The sequence below is a fragment of the Narcine bancroftii genome, chromosome 10 (genome assembly GCF_036971445.1).
Source record: "Narcine bancroftii isolate sNarBan1 chromosome 10, sNarBan1.hap1, whole genome shotgun sequence".
Lineage (NCBI taxonomy): Eukaryota > Metazoa > Chordata > Chondrichthyes > Torpediniformes > Narcinidae > Narcine > Narcine bancroftii.
The window spans coordinates 28,061,365-28,077,895 of NC_091478.1; the positions used below are offsets into that span (position 1 = coordinate 28,061,365).

Sequence of the window (16,531 nt, forward strand, 5' to 3'; positions counted from 1 at the left end):
TAAATTGGGGAAAAAAACCTAAGCAGTGGAAACATCAAAGTGAAGGTTACCTAAAATTTTAGAAAAATCAATATTCATGCCTACATTTGAGGCAGTCCAGAAGGAATTTGATGCATTACTCCACAAGTTGACATTTGGAGTCGCCCTGAAAAGGATGAGGCTAAGAACTGTGAGGGAATGGTTGAGGGAGTTCAAATGCTTGGATACTGGAAGTTCAAGCCTGGACCACCGAGAGAGCATGAGTATGAGGTGAAGTGGTCACCCAACCTGTGTTTGGTCTCAGCGACATAGAGTATGCCACACTAGGTACACCAAATGCAGTGGATTAGGTTGAATGATGTGTATGTAAAGCTCTGCCTCGCCTAGAAGGTCTGTTTGTGGCCCTGGGTGGAGGACCTCATGCACAGGTATGCACATCTGAACCCCATTGCTTGGTCTGATCTACTGGTCCCTAGTTAATCATTAATCCATAACGCTAATTGACTGTTGAAGGACAAGATATCTTTATTTGTCAAGCCACTGAATTGGACATCCTCATCATTATTTTGAGATGCTTCTACTTAGAATTGTGTCATTGTTTTTTTATTGTCATCTGAAAATCATCTCGTGCTCTTTTACTAATAAATTTAGTTCCTGAATTGGGAGTAGGATAGTGATGGTTTTTAATTTGCTTAAAATTCTGGCTTCAATTATTTCAAGCTCCTTAACACCCGAGCACTATTTGAACAAAACTGTTAAGGAAAATTGCAGATAGCTTTAAGAATAAGAGTAGTATTACTGAGAGACTTGAACTTGCGGGATATTTACTGGGGCATCCATAGTACAAAGGGCTTGGATGGTGTGTCCAGGAGAACTTCCTTAACCAATACATTGAAGGCCCTAATTCTGCAAGATAGGGGAAAAATACTGGAGTCTCAGTAGGGGGTGCACTTTGGGTCTAGTGACCGTAACTCCCTTAGTTTTAAAATTTTAATGGAAAAAAATGGGACTGGCCTGCAAGTCTTAAATTGGGGCAATGACTTTGGAGCTTGCAGGCCAGGGGGATGTTGCAGGCCAGGGGACAAAGGGAAAGTGGGATGTTTTAAAAGGTGAGATAGCAAGAGTTCAGGCACTGCATGTTCTTGTTTAGGTGAAGGGCAAAGGTGGTTAGTTTAAGAAACTCTGGTTGATGAGAGCTATTGAGGATGTGGTCCGGAAAAAAAGAGCTTGCATCGGAATTGAGTCCAAATCAAAGAAATCCCTTGAGTACAAGTGCAAGCTTAAGAATGAAATCAGGAAAGTGTGAATAGAGTTGTTGGGCAGTAGAGAATTCCAAGATCCTACAGGTTTGTTAAAGGGTAAAGAGAGAGAGAATTGGTCTCATTAAAGATGCCTTTATGAGAAGCTGCAGGAGATGGGTGGGATTTTCAATCAATGCTTCTCATCAGTCCTTGCTGTGAAACCAAGCAATTGGTGGAAACAAGTGGCAAGGTGTGGAACCATATTAGAACTATCAGGGAGGAGGTCTTGGCAGCCTTGGAGCAGATTAACGTGGGCCATCCTTTGGGGCCTGATGAAGTGAATCCTTGCACCTTATGGGAAACTGGGGAAGAAGTCGCAGAGCCCCTTGCTGAGATGTTTGCATCATTGTTGGCCTTGGGTGAAGTGCCAGAAGATGGGAGGGTGGCAAATGTATTAAAAAGGCAGCAGGGACAATCCAGGCAACTACAAGCCAGTGAGCTTGATGTAAGTTGTTCAGAATTTGCTGGAGTGGATTCTGAGGGACAGGATCAACTGGCATTTAGGTATGCAAGGACTGAGTGGATGTAGTCAGCATGGATTCACGTGAAAGATCCTGTCTCACGAATCTGTTGGTTGGTTTGTTTGAAGAAGTGACTGAAGGATGATGAGGCAGAGCAGTGGACCAGGTATCATGTAGAATCCAAGGTGAGTAGGCCCACTGGATTCAAATCTGACTTGGTGGAAGGAAGGCAGAGGGTCGCACTGGAAGAATGTTTTTACTGATTGGAGTCTTTGTCCAGTGGTATGCCGCAGGGATCTGTACTGGATCTGCTGCTGTTTGTCATCTGTTCGCAATTTGGATGGCATTTAGTTCACTTGATTATTAAAAATGTGGATGACACCAAAATTGGTGGCATAGTGAGCAGAGAAGGAAGATATTCAAGTTTACAACAGGATTTTGATCAGTTGAGTAGATGGGTTTAAGGAGTAGAACTTGCTTTCATTGGACAAGGTAGAGAATATGAAGGTAAGGAACTCGTGAGTCAGCTGTACAAGGTATTGGTTAGACCAAATTTAGAGTATAATATGCAGCTCTGCTCACTCAGCTATAGAAGGACATCCATAAATTGGAAGGGGAACTAAAGAGATTCACCACAATGTTGCTGGAACAGGAGGAGTGAGTTATAAGGAGAGCTTAGATAGGCTGGGTCTTTGTCCCCGAAGCAAAAGAGGCCGAGGGATGATCATATAAAAAGTTTATATAAAAAAAACATGAGGAGTGTGGATAAAGTGAATACTGACTGTGGGGGAAAAGTGTGCAGAGGATGCAGAGATAAATTGAGTGAGTGGGTGAGGGTTTGGCAGATGGAGTACAATGTTAATAACTGTGAGGTCATCCACTTTAGAAGAAAAAAATTGGTGAAAGCATGCTGCTGTGAAGAGGGACGGGAGTGTTTGGTGCAGGAATTGCAAAAGTTTGGTTTGCTGATGCGACAGGTGGAAGACAGGTAGAAGATGTTGATCTTCATTGCTGGAAGGGTTAGGTTTAAAAGCAGGGAGGTTCTGCCATGACTGTACAAGCTACTGGTGAGAGATTAAATCACCTTAGACCATGCTGAAATTCAGAAGAATGAGAGGGGATCTTGAAGAAACATGTTTCCGCTGGTAGATGGGACATTGCCTCAAGATTTGGAGGAGTAGAGGTGGAAATGGTTTTTCCAGAGTGTAGAATCTAGAATTCTCTGCTCAGGGAAGTAGTGGAAGCTGTCTCTTTAAATATATTTAAGGCATAGTTAGATTTTTGCTTAGTTGGGGAAATTGAGGTTCTTGGAACAACAAAGGTAGCTGCTGTTTGGAGCCCATAGCCAGATCTTGTTGAATGGCAGACCAGATGGCCTCCTGCTAACTGTTCTTGTCTTTTAGTGCAAGTTCAAGGTGAGATGGAAAAATTTGGGAAGGAGCCGAATGCCAACATTTTTACTCAGAAGGAGGTCAGTGTCTGAAAAGAGCTGCCAGAGGAAGCTGCACAAACCGGCACAATAACATTCAAAAGACATTTGGACAGATTTATAGTCAGAAGAGGCTCTGAGGATGTAGATCAATTCACGCAAATGGGATAAGATCAGAATGCTAAATTCATTGGCTGAATGGCCTGTCCTGTGCAATAAAACATAATTCAAGTGCCTTGCTGTTTGGCATGGGTGATAATGTTTTGTCATGAGTCATGATCTCTAACCCTCTGAGTTGTCATTGTTGCCTTCCCTGTTCTCCTTCAGTGAAGGCTCCATCTTTGAGCTGAGACCATAGTCGATGTTGAGTTCATGATTATACAAGGGAAAAAATACTGAAGTGGTTTCCTGTTGCCGCCTTCAGTTACAGTATCCATACTGGATGGGTAACCCTGGCTAATGATCAACAGATTCATCTGCCCAGTGTTTTTAGTTTTACAACCATAAATTCCAATTTGTAGAATCTGCTTGAAAAAAAACATCCACCATCTGCAATCCATAGCTTCACGTAACCCTCATTGGGAAGCTAAACAGGTACTACACCTTACCCATTGGTGACATGTAGGCTAACAGACAGAAGGAGTGCCTTACACCTTCTTTTGTTGAGCAATTACTCAGCATCGATACTGGATGCAATATAAGTGTCCTGGTATTGCAGGTTGGAGCCTGGGCCCAGGCTTGATGTAAGTTATTGTAAGTAACTCTCTGTTTGCTCAATATCCAGATCCTTGTGGGCCTGAGCATTTCACACATTCAGTGTAAGATAGTTTCCTTTTATTGTAGAAATTTTGTTTTGCAGTGTGGAGAAAATCAATCTCGTCAAATCTAATCTGAGCTGGTAGTAATAGTTGCTTTTTTGTGCTGAATTAGTCCTGGTTTCCTTGTAGGTTTTACCTCTGAGATGGTAGTAAGACTGCACTCTTCTTTCCCCCTTCTCATCAAACGTGTTTGTGTGGAAAACATTGATCCAGCTCATTTATTATGGAGTCCCATGTGATGTTTGTCATGACTTGTGATTGAATCATTGGAAAATTCTGGTACCACAGCAAAGCTTGACTGATTGCTCAATCTGGCTGCCCACCAGGTTGACCATGAAGGGAAGACATGGCAGAGTTATTTTTCTGTCCTCATTGCCAATTAGGCATAGCTGGATTGGAGTCTCACCACCAACCATCTTTAGTTGAGAATATGGAAAAGCCCCTGAGGACCTTTCTGCTCCATGCTTGTCTTTTCTGGGGGAATAGTTCCTGGAAAATGGCAGACATTGCAAATGAGTACATAACTGATACAATTATTGCCTTAAATATACAGGTGACATGAGGGTCTCTCCTTATTTCTGCAAAAGATAAACACTGTCACTACTTTTGGAGATTTGCAGCAATGTAAATTTATCTCCCATACCTCAGCAGTCAGCACCATTCTTGTGTAACATTTCATTTTAATAGCATCCTCTTGAGCTGTCATTCCTCAGCTAATCACATGGATCACTGGCTGCCATTTAAGATGTCTTAAATGCATGTATTTATTTATTTCAGATTTATTGTCAGAGTACATACATGACATCACATACAACCCTTAGATGTTTTACCTGCAGGTGCAGCAGAATTACAGTGGAACTCAGATTTTAATGCTACCCAATTTAATGCAAACCCAAATATATAACGTGATCACCCGGTGGACCCTCCCCCCCCTTCTGGAATTGAAATGGAATGCACTGTTAGAAGACTAATATGTTTTTCAGTGAAAGATAAGCTTCATACACTTGACGCAGTCAAGAGTAAAAGTCGAACCCAGTTGCACGCGACCTCTGCATACCTGAATCAAAACTTCATGGCTGGAAATCTCAGGAAGACAAATTATCTATGTCACTTTGGAAAGCTGAGGAAGAGGCGGGACTAAAGGCCAAATGCATGAAGACAGCCAAAGATATCAGCCTTGCTGACTTCCTGTACAAGTTTGTTCAAACACGCTCAGAAGGCCTTCCAATTTCCAGGCCTATTCTCAAAGCTCAAGCCGAGATGTTTGACCAGCTGATCAATGGAGAAACCTCACAGTTCAGAGCTAGCAATGGATGCTAGAACAGTTTAAATGCCGTCAAGGGATTTCTCAAATGTAAGTGTCTGGAGAAACTCGCTCAGCAGATAGTGCCACCGCCAGTGAATATCTGGCAGAACTTAAAAACTTCTATAGAATAAGGTGGCTACGTCGAAGAAGAAGTGTACAACTGTGACAAAACAGGCCTCTGCTACAAGATGATCCCAGACCGCGCACTGTCTAGCAAAGATGATGTCCATTGACACGAGGTGTTGAAATAATGCAAAGATCGTGTGACATTGTTGTTTTGTGTAAACAAGACTAACACAAGTTAAAACCACTCATGATTAGCAAATTTTGCTTGCCTCGGATTAACTCTCCTGAAGGTGGGACGCTCGTCATCCTTAGATATGAATGGGATGGGAATATAAGGGGCTCGTGGGGGTGCGCTGTTACTGTCGTCAAATTGGGCATAGAAGGCGTTGAGTTCCTCTATGAGAGAAGTTTTGCTGTCTGCTACTTTACCAGATTTGGTTTTGTAACAGGTTATGGCATTTAGGCCTTGCCACAGCTGTTGGGTTTCCATTTTCATCTGGAATCTTCACTTTGCCCGGGAGATGGCTTTCCGCAGGTCTTACCTGATCGTGCTACACTGATTTGTAACTCCAACTTCAATGCCTGTGATCTGGCTCTCAGCAGGTTCCTGATTTCATTGTTCATCCAGGGCTTCTGGTTGGGGAAAACCCAAAGTGGCAGTTTTGGTGTACTGGTTCAGATTCTCAGCTGAGTCCTTGAAAACCGCCCAATCCGCTGACTCGAGGAAGTCCTGTCTGTAACTGTTCTTCAGCCTCCTGTGACCATCTTCTAGCTGTCCTGACCTTGGGCCTCCCTTTTTAGGCTCTGTCAGTATGAGGGCAGAAGGAACACAGCCGGGTGATCAGACTTGCTAAAGTGTGTTCTTGGGAAAGAACAGTAGGCCTTCTTTATACGATATGACGCTTTTATTATTATTTAAGACCAGACTGTAAAACAGTACATAGTAATAAATGAAATAACGTTCCTCCAAACCATAATACTACCTACACTTCACGAGATTACACAAAAACAACATAGAAAACACAAGACTATGACATTCCTACACCAGACTAAACAAAAGAATAAAGAAACTACACAAGTCTGAAACACACCTACACAGAGCTTCATAGTGAATTTAAAAAAAAGGGCAAACAATACAGTAAAAGATGAAAAACTAGATAGAAGTCACAGCGGAGACGAGTTACATTTTTGTAGACGGAGTTTAAAAAAAATTAGTAGCTTGAAGTAAAGAACTGCCACACAGTTCACACATCCATATGGGCCCGCAAACTTCCGCACAATAGCGATAGAGAGACCCAATGTCACCAATCCCACCATCTGCTACAGGGCCCCATTTCCAAGACGGCACAGCCTTCAGAACATTCAAGCCGGCACTCGACGCGGCTGTTTCAGGCTCCTCGATACTTTCACCACAGAACACACAGACTTCCAGATCCTCCTAGCCATGATGCAGTCTGTTCCGGCACGCCACCTTGGCCACTGGCAGCAAACGATGTCGAAGTCTGGAGGCCCAAAACCCACAGCAGACCAGACTGTGCAGCCCTGCAGCTTTCTTCCGTAGGTCTGTATCTTCGTGGTTCACACATTTCCACGGGACTCTACCATTCAATGTTCATCAATTAAGAATCGTTGCACGGCGCCCTTCTTAACCACTGCGGTAGCATCAGGTTCAGAAAAGCCACTGCTGCACCGCCATCATCTGGAGCCAGATCTCTGTGTAGCAGTGATCAAGTGTGTTGGGATCTCTGGTACAGCAGGTTACATGCTGGTGGTTGTTAGGCAGGGTTTTCTTGATACTGGCCTGGTTAAAATTGTTGGCTAAGATTTGTAGTGCATCAGGCTGGGCTGTCTCTTGTTTACTGACCATATCATGCAGCTCTGCAAATGCCTGCTTGTAATCATGATTGGGAGGGATGTAAATTCCGGTGTGGATCACTGATGAGAACTCTCCAGGTAGATAGAAGGGGCTGCATTTAATTGAGATTTTCTCTAAGGCAGTAGAGCAGGAAGTGTCTGTGCACCACCCAATATTAACGAAAAAGCACACACTGCCTCCTGTCCCTTTTTCAAAATTTTGAGTTCCGATCCAGTCAATGTGTCAGATGGGTTCTCTGTTAGCCAGGTCTCAGTGCTGCAAACAACTGAGATCTGTCTCACCTGTCTCTGATAAAGTAGCCTTGCCCTCAGGTCATCAATTTTATTCTCCAGTGATGGACATTTGCCAGTAATATGGACAGTAGGGGAGGTCTCAGACCCCAGTGCTTCAGCTCAAGCTTGTGCTACCCTTGCAGGTACACCAAATACTTTGTCCCCTGACCCAGAGGCTGTTGCTTCTCATAATAGCAATACCTGTGCTATTGTAACGTATTAGTGAATTGTCTGATCTAGTCAACAGTTACTCTATGTCTTTAGAGTAGCAGAAATCTGGTGCTCCACTGGAGGTTTCTGCTAAATTTGACACAGCCATGTGAGCAAGGTAAGTTTACAGGACTGAGATGAGGTTTGGAGAGGGTAGTTTGGGAGAGTGTGTTCCTTTTAGCTGAAAACATAACCCTCATTGTATCGAAATCTGTTTGAGAACAATGAAAAAGTGAGAAGTGAAAGAGTTGCAGAATGGTTGAGGTTTGGGGCTGAAGAGGATTGGAAATTGGCAGTGGTATTTCAGTAGGAAAGCAAGAAAAAATTTTAAATTGCCTAACCAGGGAGTCGATGTAATTCGCTAAGCCTGGGTGGCAAGTGAATGGGACTGGATAAGTTGGTGTGCAGACAAAATTCTGGTATATCTCTTTAATAGATCTGTTTGTCATTGCAGTTATTTTTTTAAACATTGAAGTATACATAGATTTGTACATTTTATTTAGGAATTTAGGGAGATAAATTACTCAATCTAATGTTTGAAGTACCAGTAGGATTTAATTTAGCTCAGTGAAAGCCTGCAAAGTTGACATCAGTCCCATAGTCTATGTGACTGCCATGGATTATTTCCATGAGCAAGTGATGACTCTGGATGCTGTGATATTTGAAAAGATGAAATGTATACAGCCCTCTGTATTTTTATCAGTATGTTTAATCTTCATCCAGGATTATTTATTAACCAGATTTGCTTTTATCTGCAGGCCTCGGTGTACAAGATCTGTAAGGAAATGTATGATGATGAAATGGATGGTGACACAATGTCTGATCAACCAGATATCATTGGTGATAGGTAAGTGGAGGTTTGTGTGTGTGGGGTGGGGAGAGAGTATAATTGTACCTGAATTTCACTTGCTCTGTAATGTCTGCTTGGCATCCAGTTCCACGCATAGAATCATGCTGATGAAAGTTACCCAGTTGGTCATTTTTCTTCAAGAAAGCGAGGTGTCACGTCTTCTGTCTTATTCATGTAGATTACCCATTAAATGCTGAATGGTGCTCGCCTCTAATTGAAGCAAGCAGCCCCTTCTATCAATGACCAGACCGATCGATATCACATTCTGAGTTGGACATTTGGCTGACCCTTGATTTTTCCTTTAATTGTACTGATAATTAATTTTCACTGGTTACATCTGAAGCTGACTTAATCACGGGGAATGGAATGTTTTCCACATTTTTGTCTCACATTCAAGTCAAGTACCTCATCCTTCTGCAGGCTGATGTTCCCTCAGCAATCGTCTGGATGTAAGACACTGGCTGCCAGTTTACTGGAAGAGCTCGTGTTCTGAATTATGAATGAATAATCTACCATCTCCTTGATGTAATAGGAGTATCCTGAGGCAACATTTCAGTCAGCCAGGGGGAATTTTGTCCCGTTCAACCCCACTTAGCCCTTTTTGATGCTCATTGTTGAGACACAAAATACCAGAGATGCATTGTCACACCCTGAGTAAGCATATCCCAGTCAGAGGTGGCATCTACTGGAGAGAGTATTTAAAAAAAAAAGTCTTTGCTTTTAATGGTGAAGGAAAATGTTACTTAGATGTGATGTATATGGTCCTGCTCTTGCTGTGTTGCAGTTTGGTGGGTGGACTTCTGACGCTGAGCCCAGATTATTGCTTTGTGTTGGAAGATGAGGGCAGTGTATGTGGTTATGCCCTTGGAACTGTGGACGTGAAACCATATGCTCGAAAGTGCAAAGTTTCTTGGATACCTGCCATGCGGGAGAAATACATTAAACCAGAAGCTAATAAGGAACTCTCAGAAGAACAGGTATTTTATTGGAATAATGAGGTTTACTTGCTTTAAATGTGTTTTTTACAGAGGAAACCGCTGCAAGGAAAGACGTTGGGTTCTTGCAGTCAGGTGCAACACTAAAATATACCCATCAGCCCAACTAATCTGCACCAACCACGCATTTACATTAATTCAATTTTTTATTCTCGCCACATTCTCATCACCGCTGACCTCCAGTTTCCTCTAACCCTGGAAAAAGAATCTGTATGGGTTTGTAGATTGGTGTATTAGGACAACATGGGCTCATGGGATGAAAAAGCCTGTAACTGTGCTGCATGTCTAATGTCTTTTTAATTAAAAAAAAGTCTCAAATCTGAAATTTATTTTTGAAGATGTGACCAATAAGATTGATGAGGGTAGATGTATATATGGATTTCAGCAAGGTGTTCAATAAAGTTCTGCATAGTAGGATTCTCTGAAAGGTTGGGTCGTGTGGGATCAAAGGTGAGATAGCAGAATGGATAAAAAATTGGCTTCATGGAAAAAAGCAGAGGGTGTTTATCAGACTGGAAGCCTGTGATGAGGGTTATGCCATGAGGTTTTGTGCTGAGCCTTTGCTATTTGTCATCTAAATCATTTGGTTTAGATGAAAACATGCATGGAATGATGAACAAGTTCACAGATGACACTAGAGTGTTTGGTAATGTAGAGAGTAAAGCGGCTGCCAAAGATTGCAGTAAGATCTTGATCAGGTGGGCAGAAGAATGGTTGATGGAATTTAATACAAGAAAAAGTGAGGTGTTGTATTTTGAGAGGTCAAACATGGATAGGACCTACACTTGGAATGGTAGAGATCTGGGGAGTGTTGTAGAGTACAGGGATCAAGGAATACAGGTACATAGTACCTTTAAAATGATGACATGGGTAGATAGGGTGGTCAAAAGGGCTTTCGGAACATTGCCCTTCATCAGTCAAGAGTATAGAGTACAGAAGGTGGGAGGTCATGATGCAGTTGGACAAGTCATTGGTGAGGGCCCATTTGGGGTATTCTGGTCACCGTAATACAAAAAAGACGTTGTCAAGCTGGAGAGGGTGCAGAGAAGATTTACAAGGATGTTGCCAGGACTCACGGGCTTGAGCGAAAGGGAGAGGTTGAACAGGCTGGGGCTTTATTCCTTGGAGCACAGGACAATAAGAGGTGATCTCATAGAGTGGTATAAAATCACGAGAGGAAAAGATCAGGTGAATGCACGGAATCTTTTGCCCAGAGTAGGGGAATTGGTAACCAGGTGGCATGCGTTTAAGGTGAGGTGGGGAGTGTTTAGAAGGGGCTGCCAGAGGAAGTGATTTGAGAGAGTTACTAATTCAATGTTTGAGAAATAATTGGACAGATACATGGATAGGATGGGTTTTGAGGGAAATGGGCCAAATGCCAGCAGGTGGAGCTAGTGTGGGCAATTTGGGCCAAAGGGCCTGTTTTCCATGCTGTGTGACTATGAAGTTCCTCAGCCTGGGTATTCCACAAATCATTTTTCTACTCTCTGAAAACCCTTCTCATTAATGCCTTGGACCACTGCCCATGTTTTGGATGCAGTACTCCAGCTATGATTAAATAAATGTTGTATTAACTTGAGCACTGTGACCTTGAACCCCCTTTAGAACTTTGACCTTGAACCCCCTTTAGAACTTTGACCTTGAACCCCCTTTAGAACTTTGACCTTGAACCCCCTTTAGAACTTTGCCATTCAAAATGGATATCCCCAATTTTCCAACCAAAACGCATCACTGCACTGAACTTCATTGTTCATGCAGCTATTTCACCAGATTGCTCAATCCTGCTTATTATTGCCTGACTTGTAGTTTACCGTGTTTCCAGGAATTGTAGCTGTGTGTGCGCCTACCATGCACCCTTCTCCAATCTGAAATGCAGTAATTCACCATGACTGTAAACTACAGAAGTGTTTTCTTATCAATAGATCACTACCCTTTATTAAAATTGTGGGCTTCAATTGATGGTTTGGTGACATAACAATGATCTTCTGAAAGTCTTATTCACAAACTTATCCTCTACAAAGCCTGGTTTCTTCAGTCAAAACTTAAACCATCACAAATGTGTCAAACATTCCTGGAAAAAAAAACATGAATCTAGATGACTAAGATTTACTACAATGCTGCCAGGACTTGAACTGAGTTGCAAGGAAAGGTTAAACAGGTTAGGTTTTTATTCCCTGGAGTATAGAAGAACGAGGGGAGGTTTGATAGAGGTATACAAAATTATGATGGACGTTGGCAGTAAATGCAAGTAGATTTTTTCCACTGAGGGTAGGTGAGATACAAACCAGAGGACATGGGTTAAGGGTGAAAGGGGAAAATTTTAGGGGGAACATGTGGGAATTTCTTCACACAGTGTGGTGGGAGTGTGGAATGAGCTGCCAGCTGAAGTGGGCTCAATTTTAACAATGAAAAAAATTGGGCAGGTACGTAGATAAGGAGGGGCATGGAGAGATTCGGAATAAGTGGAGGTCAGTGGTACTAGGCAGAATAAAGTTTGGGACAGACAAGAAGGGCCCTTTTTTCTGTGCTGCAATGTTCTATGGTCATTGTCTCTCCACATCTTCCCAATAAGCTTGAACTGACTAGCCTTGTGTTGGTGGTGCCCAAATACTGCAAGTGCTTGAGCAGAATTGGAAGATCATTCCCAGCTCCTCTGTGGGTTGATTCTTTCTCCTTCAGTCCAGGATATATTTTGTTCAACTTTGTTGCTTTGACTGATTTTTTTCTTTTACCATTTCCCCTTTTAGTTTTTAGCCAAAACAGTAACTTGAGCTCTAATTTGCTTGGGGATGTGAACATTTACTTGTCCTTTGCTGCCTTTGTCTCAAGCGCGGACTATGAAACTTGGAGCCTGGCCTTATCACTAAAAGGTTCCATTGGCAATTTCCCTGCAGATTTCTTCTAATCTGGCAAATGATCTGTTGATAGATCCAGGTGCAATTGATCCTCTTCCTTTCCTTGATCTATCCTCCTTCAGCGTCACAGCATTCCGCCTCATCTTTGGAATGTTTTACCAGAAACTTGCTTTAATTTGAACTATATACATGAGGCCAAGCTCACTTGCCAGATGCAAAGATTTCTTTCCAGTGAGTTGCAAGTTGATTGACACGTATACCTGGTGACAGTGAAAAAGGTTCATTTTGCGAGCAGATGAGCAACTCTGACCTTTTACTGCCAAAGTAAAGTAAGAGCACATTAGTGATGATGTTATCATGGAAGATCAGTTGGTACATAGCAAGGTTCATTTTGGAGTTTGACGGCTGTGTGCAACAAATTGTTTGAACCTGTTGGGTCACAATGATGCACTCAGACTGGATGCTTTTGATGATGTTCTTGTAGAACTTGAGGGTCATTGGAGGAAATGCCAAACTTGCTCATCATCCTAAGGAGGAATGGTACTTGACAATGTGGTTGGTCCAGGTCAGGTCATTGGAAATGTTCACTCTCAAGAGCTTGAAGCTGTTTGCTCTCTCCTCTTCAGTACCATTGATGTGGGTAGGGGTGTGGGCTCTGCTTCCCCTCCCTTCAAAGTCGGTAATCGGTCTTATGCTGAGAGGGAGGTTATTATCTTGGCACCAGGCTTCACCCAGGATGGCTTTGCATCAACTCTGGTGTTGTGCAAACAGCCATGGCCTTGCCTTGTGACTAAAAGGACATTGCAAATATCTTTCTTTTCTACTGTTGGCTGTTTTTCCTTTTGTCTTTGCTTCCCACTAATTGACCTTTTGTAATCAATTCTGGTTTCTCTGCCTGCTTTGGTGTTTGAGAGGGTACAGCCTATGTGTATTTAGCAGCCCTTCATGGGTTTCATTGCCTCCAAGCCCTCCATTTCATGTTATTCTTGGTCATTGGCCAGTGTACAAAGCAGAACAGTATAGGCCCTTCAGCCCATGATGTTGTACTGATCTATGTTCTAAAAATTTACCCCTGACATAGGAACATAGGAAGTAGGAACAGGAGTAGGCCAAAAATGGGCCATCGAGCCTGCTCCACCATTCAATAGGATCAAGGCTGATCTAATTTATGACCTAACTCCACCTACCTGCCTTCTCCCCATATCCCCTAATTCCTCTGTCATGTAAAAATTTATCCAACCGAATTTTAAATATGTTTAATGAAGCAGCCTCAACCACTTCCCTGGATAGAGAATTCCAAACATTCACTACTCTCTGGGAAAAACTATTTTTCCTCATCTCTATCCTAAATCTACTCCCCCGAATCTTGAGACTGTGTCCTCTCGTTTTAGTTTCCCCGGCCAGCTCAAAAAACCTTCCTACATCTATCCTATCCATACCCTTCATAATTCTATATGTTTCTATAAGATCTCCTCTCATTCTTCTGAACTCGAGCGAATACAATCCTAGATGATTTAATCTTTCATCATAAGTCAACCCCCTCATCCCAGGGATCAACCTAGTAAACCTCCTCTGGACCTTCTCCAAAGCCAGTATATCCTTCCTCAAATATGGAGATCAGAACTGGACACAGTACTCCAGGTGCGGTCTCACCAGTACCTTATACAGTTGCAACATTACCTCCCTACTCCTGAATTCAATTCCTCTAGCGATGAAGGCCAACATTCCATTTGCCTTCTGAATAACCTGCTCCATCTGCAACCGAACTGTTTGCGATTCATGCACAAGCACTCCCAAGTCCCTCTGCACAACCGGATGCTGTAGTTTTTCACCATTTAAATAATATTCAGCTCTTTTATTTTTCTTGCCAAAGTGGATAACCTCACACTTACTAATAACATTGTACTCCATCTGCCAGACCTTTGCCCACTCATCCAGCTTAACTAAATCCCTCTGCAGGCTCTCCACATCCTCATTACAATTTGCTCTTCCACTCAATTTGGTGTCATCCGCAAACTTGGCTACACCACATTTTGTCCCCTCCTCCAAGTCATCAATGTAAATGATGAACAGTTGTGGGCCTGGCACCAACCCTTGCGGCACCCCACTTACCGCTCTCTGCCAACCTGAAAAACTCCCACTTATCCCGACTCTCTGCCTCCTGTCAGACAACCAATTTTCTATCCATGTCTGTGTACTTCCCCGGACTCCACTTTCCTGTAACTTACTGATAAATCTCTTGTGCGGCACCTTATCAAACGCTTTCTGGAAATCCAAATATACAACATCAACCTGTTCCCCTCTATCCACCACACCCATTATATCCTCAAAGAATCCTAACAAGTTTGTCAAACAAGATCTTCCCTTTCTAAAACCATGCTGCGTCTGCCTGCTTGAACACTTACGTTCCAAAAGTTTCACTATTTCATCTTTAATGACGGCTTCAAGCATTTTTCCAACTACAGACGTCAAGCTAATTGGCCGATAATTTCCAGTCTTCTGCCTACATCCCTTCTTAAAAAGTGGCATGACACTTGCTGTCTTCCAGTCTGCCGGGACCTGCCCAGAATCCAAGGAATTTTGGTATATGACCACCAATGCATCGACTATAACTTCTGCCATTTCCTTCAGAACCCTTGGATGCATATCATCAGGACCAGGTGATTTGTCTGGCTTTAGTCCCATTAGTTTCTCCATCACTTCTTCCTTTGTACAACTATTTTATCAAGGCTTTCCCCAACATTCGCATCCTTAACTCCGCACTTGGGCATGCTGGACGTGTCTTCCACCGTGAAGACTGACACAAAATATTTGTTCAGTACCTCGGCCATTTCCTCATTTTTTGCTACCAGTTTTCCTTTCTCATCCTCCAAGGGTCCTATGTTAACTCTGGCCACCCTCTTCCATTTTATATATTTATAAAATTTTTTGCTTTCTGTTTTTATATTTTGTGCCAATTTACTTTCATAATCCTTTTTCCCGTTTCTTATTACCTGCTTTGTAACCCCTTGTTGTCTCTTAAAGTTATCCCAATCTTCCAGTTTCCCACTGGTCTTTGCAGCTTTGTACACCTGCGCCTTCAATTTTATACTCTCTTTTGTTAACCACGGTTGATTTTTCCCTCCCTTTCTGCCCTTTTTCCTGACCGGAATATATTTTTGTTGAGCATTACAAAATATTTCTTTGAAAATCTTCCACTGTTCCTCAACTGTTTCATCAATTAGCCTGTGCTCCCAGTCCACTCCGCCCAATTCCTCCCTCATCCTATGGTAGTCACCCCTGTTTAAGCATAATATATTAGTTTTAGATCTAACTCTTTCCCCTTCCATCTGAATGAGAAATTCAATCATACTATGATCGCTATTTCCCAGATGGTCTCTGACTATTACATCATTTACTCGACCTATCTCATTGCACAACACTAGATCCAGGAGAGCATTTTCTCTTGTGGGTTCCTTAACATGCTGCTCAAGAAAGCTATCGCGGATGCATTCTATGAAGTCCTTTTCCAGACTCCCACGACCAACTTGATTTTCCCAATCTGTGGAAGTTAAAGTCCCCCATGACGACTGCCCTAAACCTTCCTCCCCTAAACTTGTACAGATGTCATGGTATTTGTTACTCTGGGAAAATTGTGCCTGCAACCCACCTTATGTATGCCTCTCATAATCATGTCACCTCTTGTCCTCCTTTGCTCCAAAGAGAAAAGCCATAGCTCTCTTAATTTTGCCTCATATAACACATTCTTTAATCCAGGCAACGTTATTCTGCACCCACTCCATAGCTTCCACGTCCTTCCTGTAGTAAGGGGGTCAGAACTGAGCAGAATATTCCAAGCATGGTCTCATCAGAGTTTTAAAGAGCTGCAGTATTACCTCATAGCTCTTGAACTTGATCTTCTGACTAATGAAGGCCAGCATTCGTAACTACCCTATCAACTTGCGTGGTGACCTCGAGAGATTTATTGTGACCTGAGCTCAAACCATACCTACAGGATTCTGAAATGGGCAACGCCAGCTGGTTTCTAAGGTGAAGCTTCTTCATCATTTTCATAGCAGAGGGTTTGGGGTGAGCCACATGCTTACCAAATGGTTGGTTTGGCAGTAGGTGCAA

The 16,531-nt window shown here is 42.6% G+C and overlaps 1 protein-coding gene across 4 annotated transcripts in view; it reads left to right on the forward strand.

The window, feature by feature from the left end:
- The window catches only part of oga (O-GlcNAcase), a 67,762-nt gene that overhangs the window by 47,154 nt on the left and 4,077 nt on the right, over positions 1-16,531 (forward strand). For 3 of the 4 annotated variants that reach the window (XM_069900364.1, XM_069900362.1, XM_069900363.1), the window contains 2 exons: positions 8,477-8,565; positions 9,353-9,545. In XM_069900364.1, the coding sequence (XP_069756465.1) occupies positions 8,477-8,565; positions 9,353-9,545 (282 nt within the window). Of the gene's footprint in view, positions 1-3,144; positions 3,336-8,476; positions 8,566-9,352; positions 9,546-16,531 lie in introns of those variants that run through there. The other variant, XM_069900365.1, reaches the window with a different exon arrangement.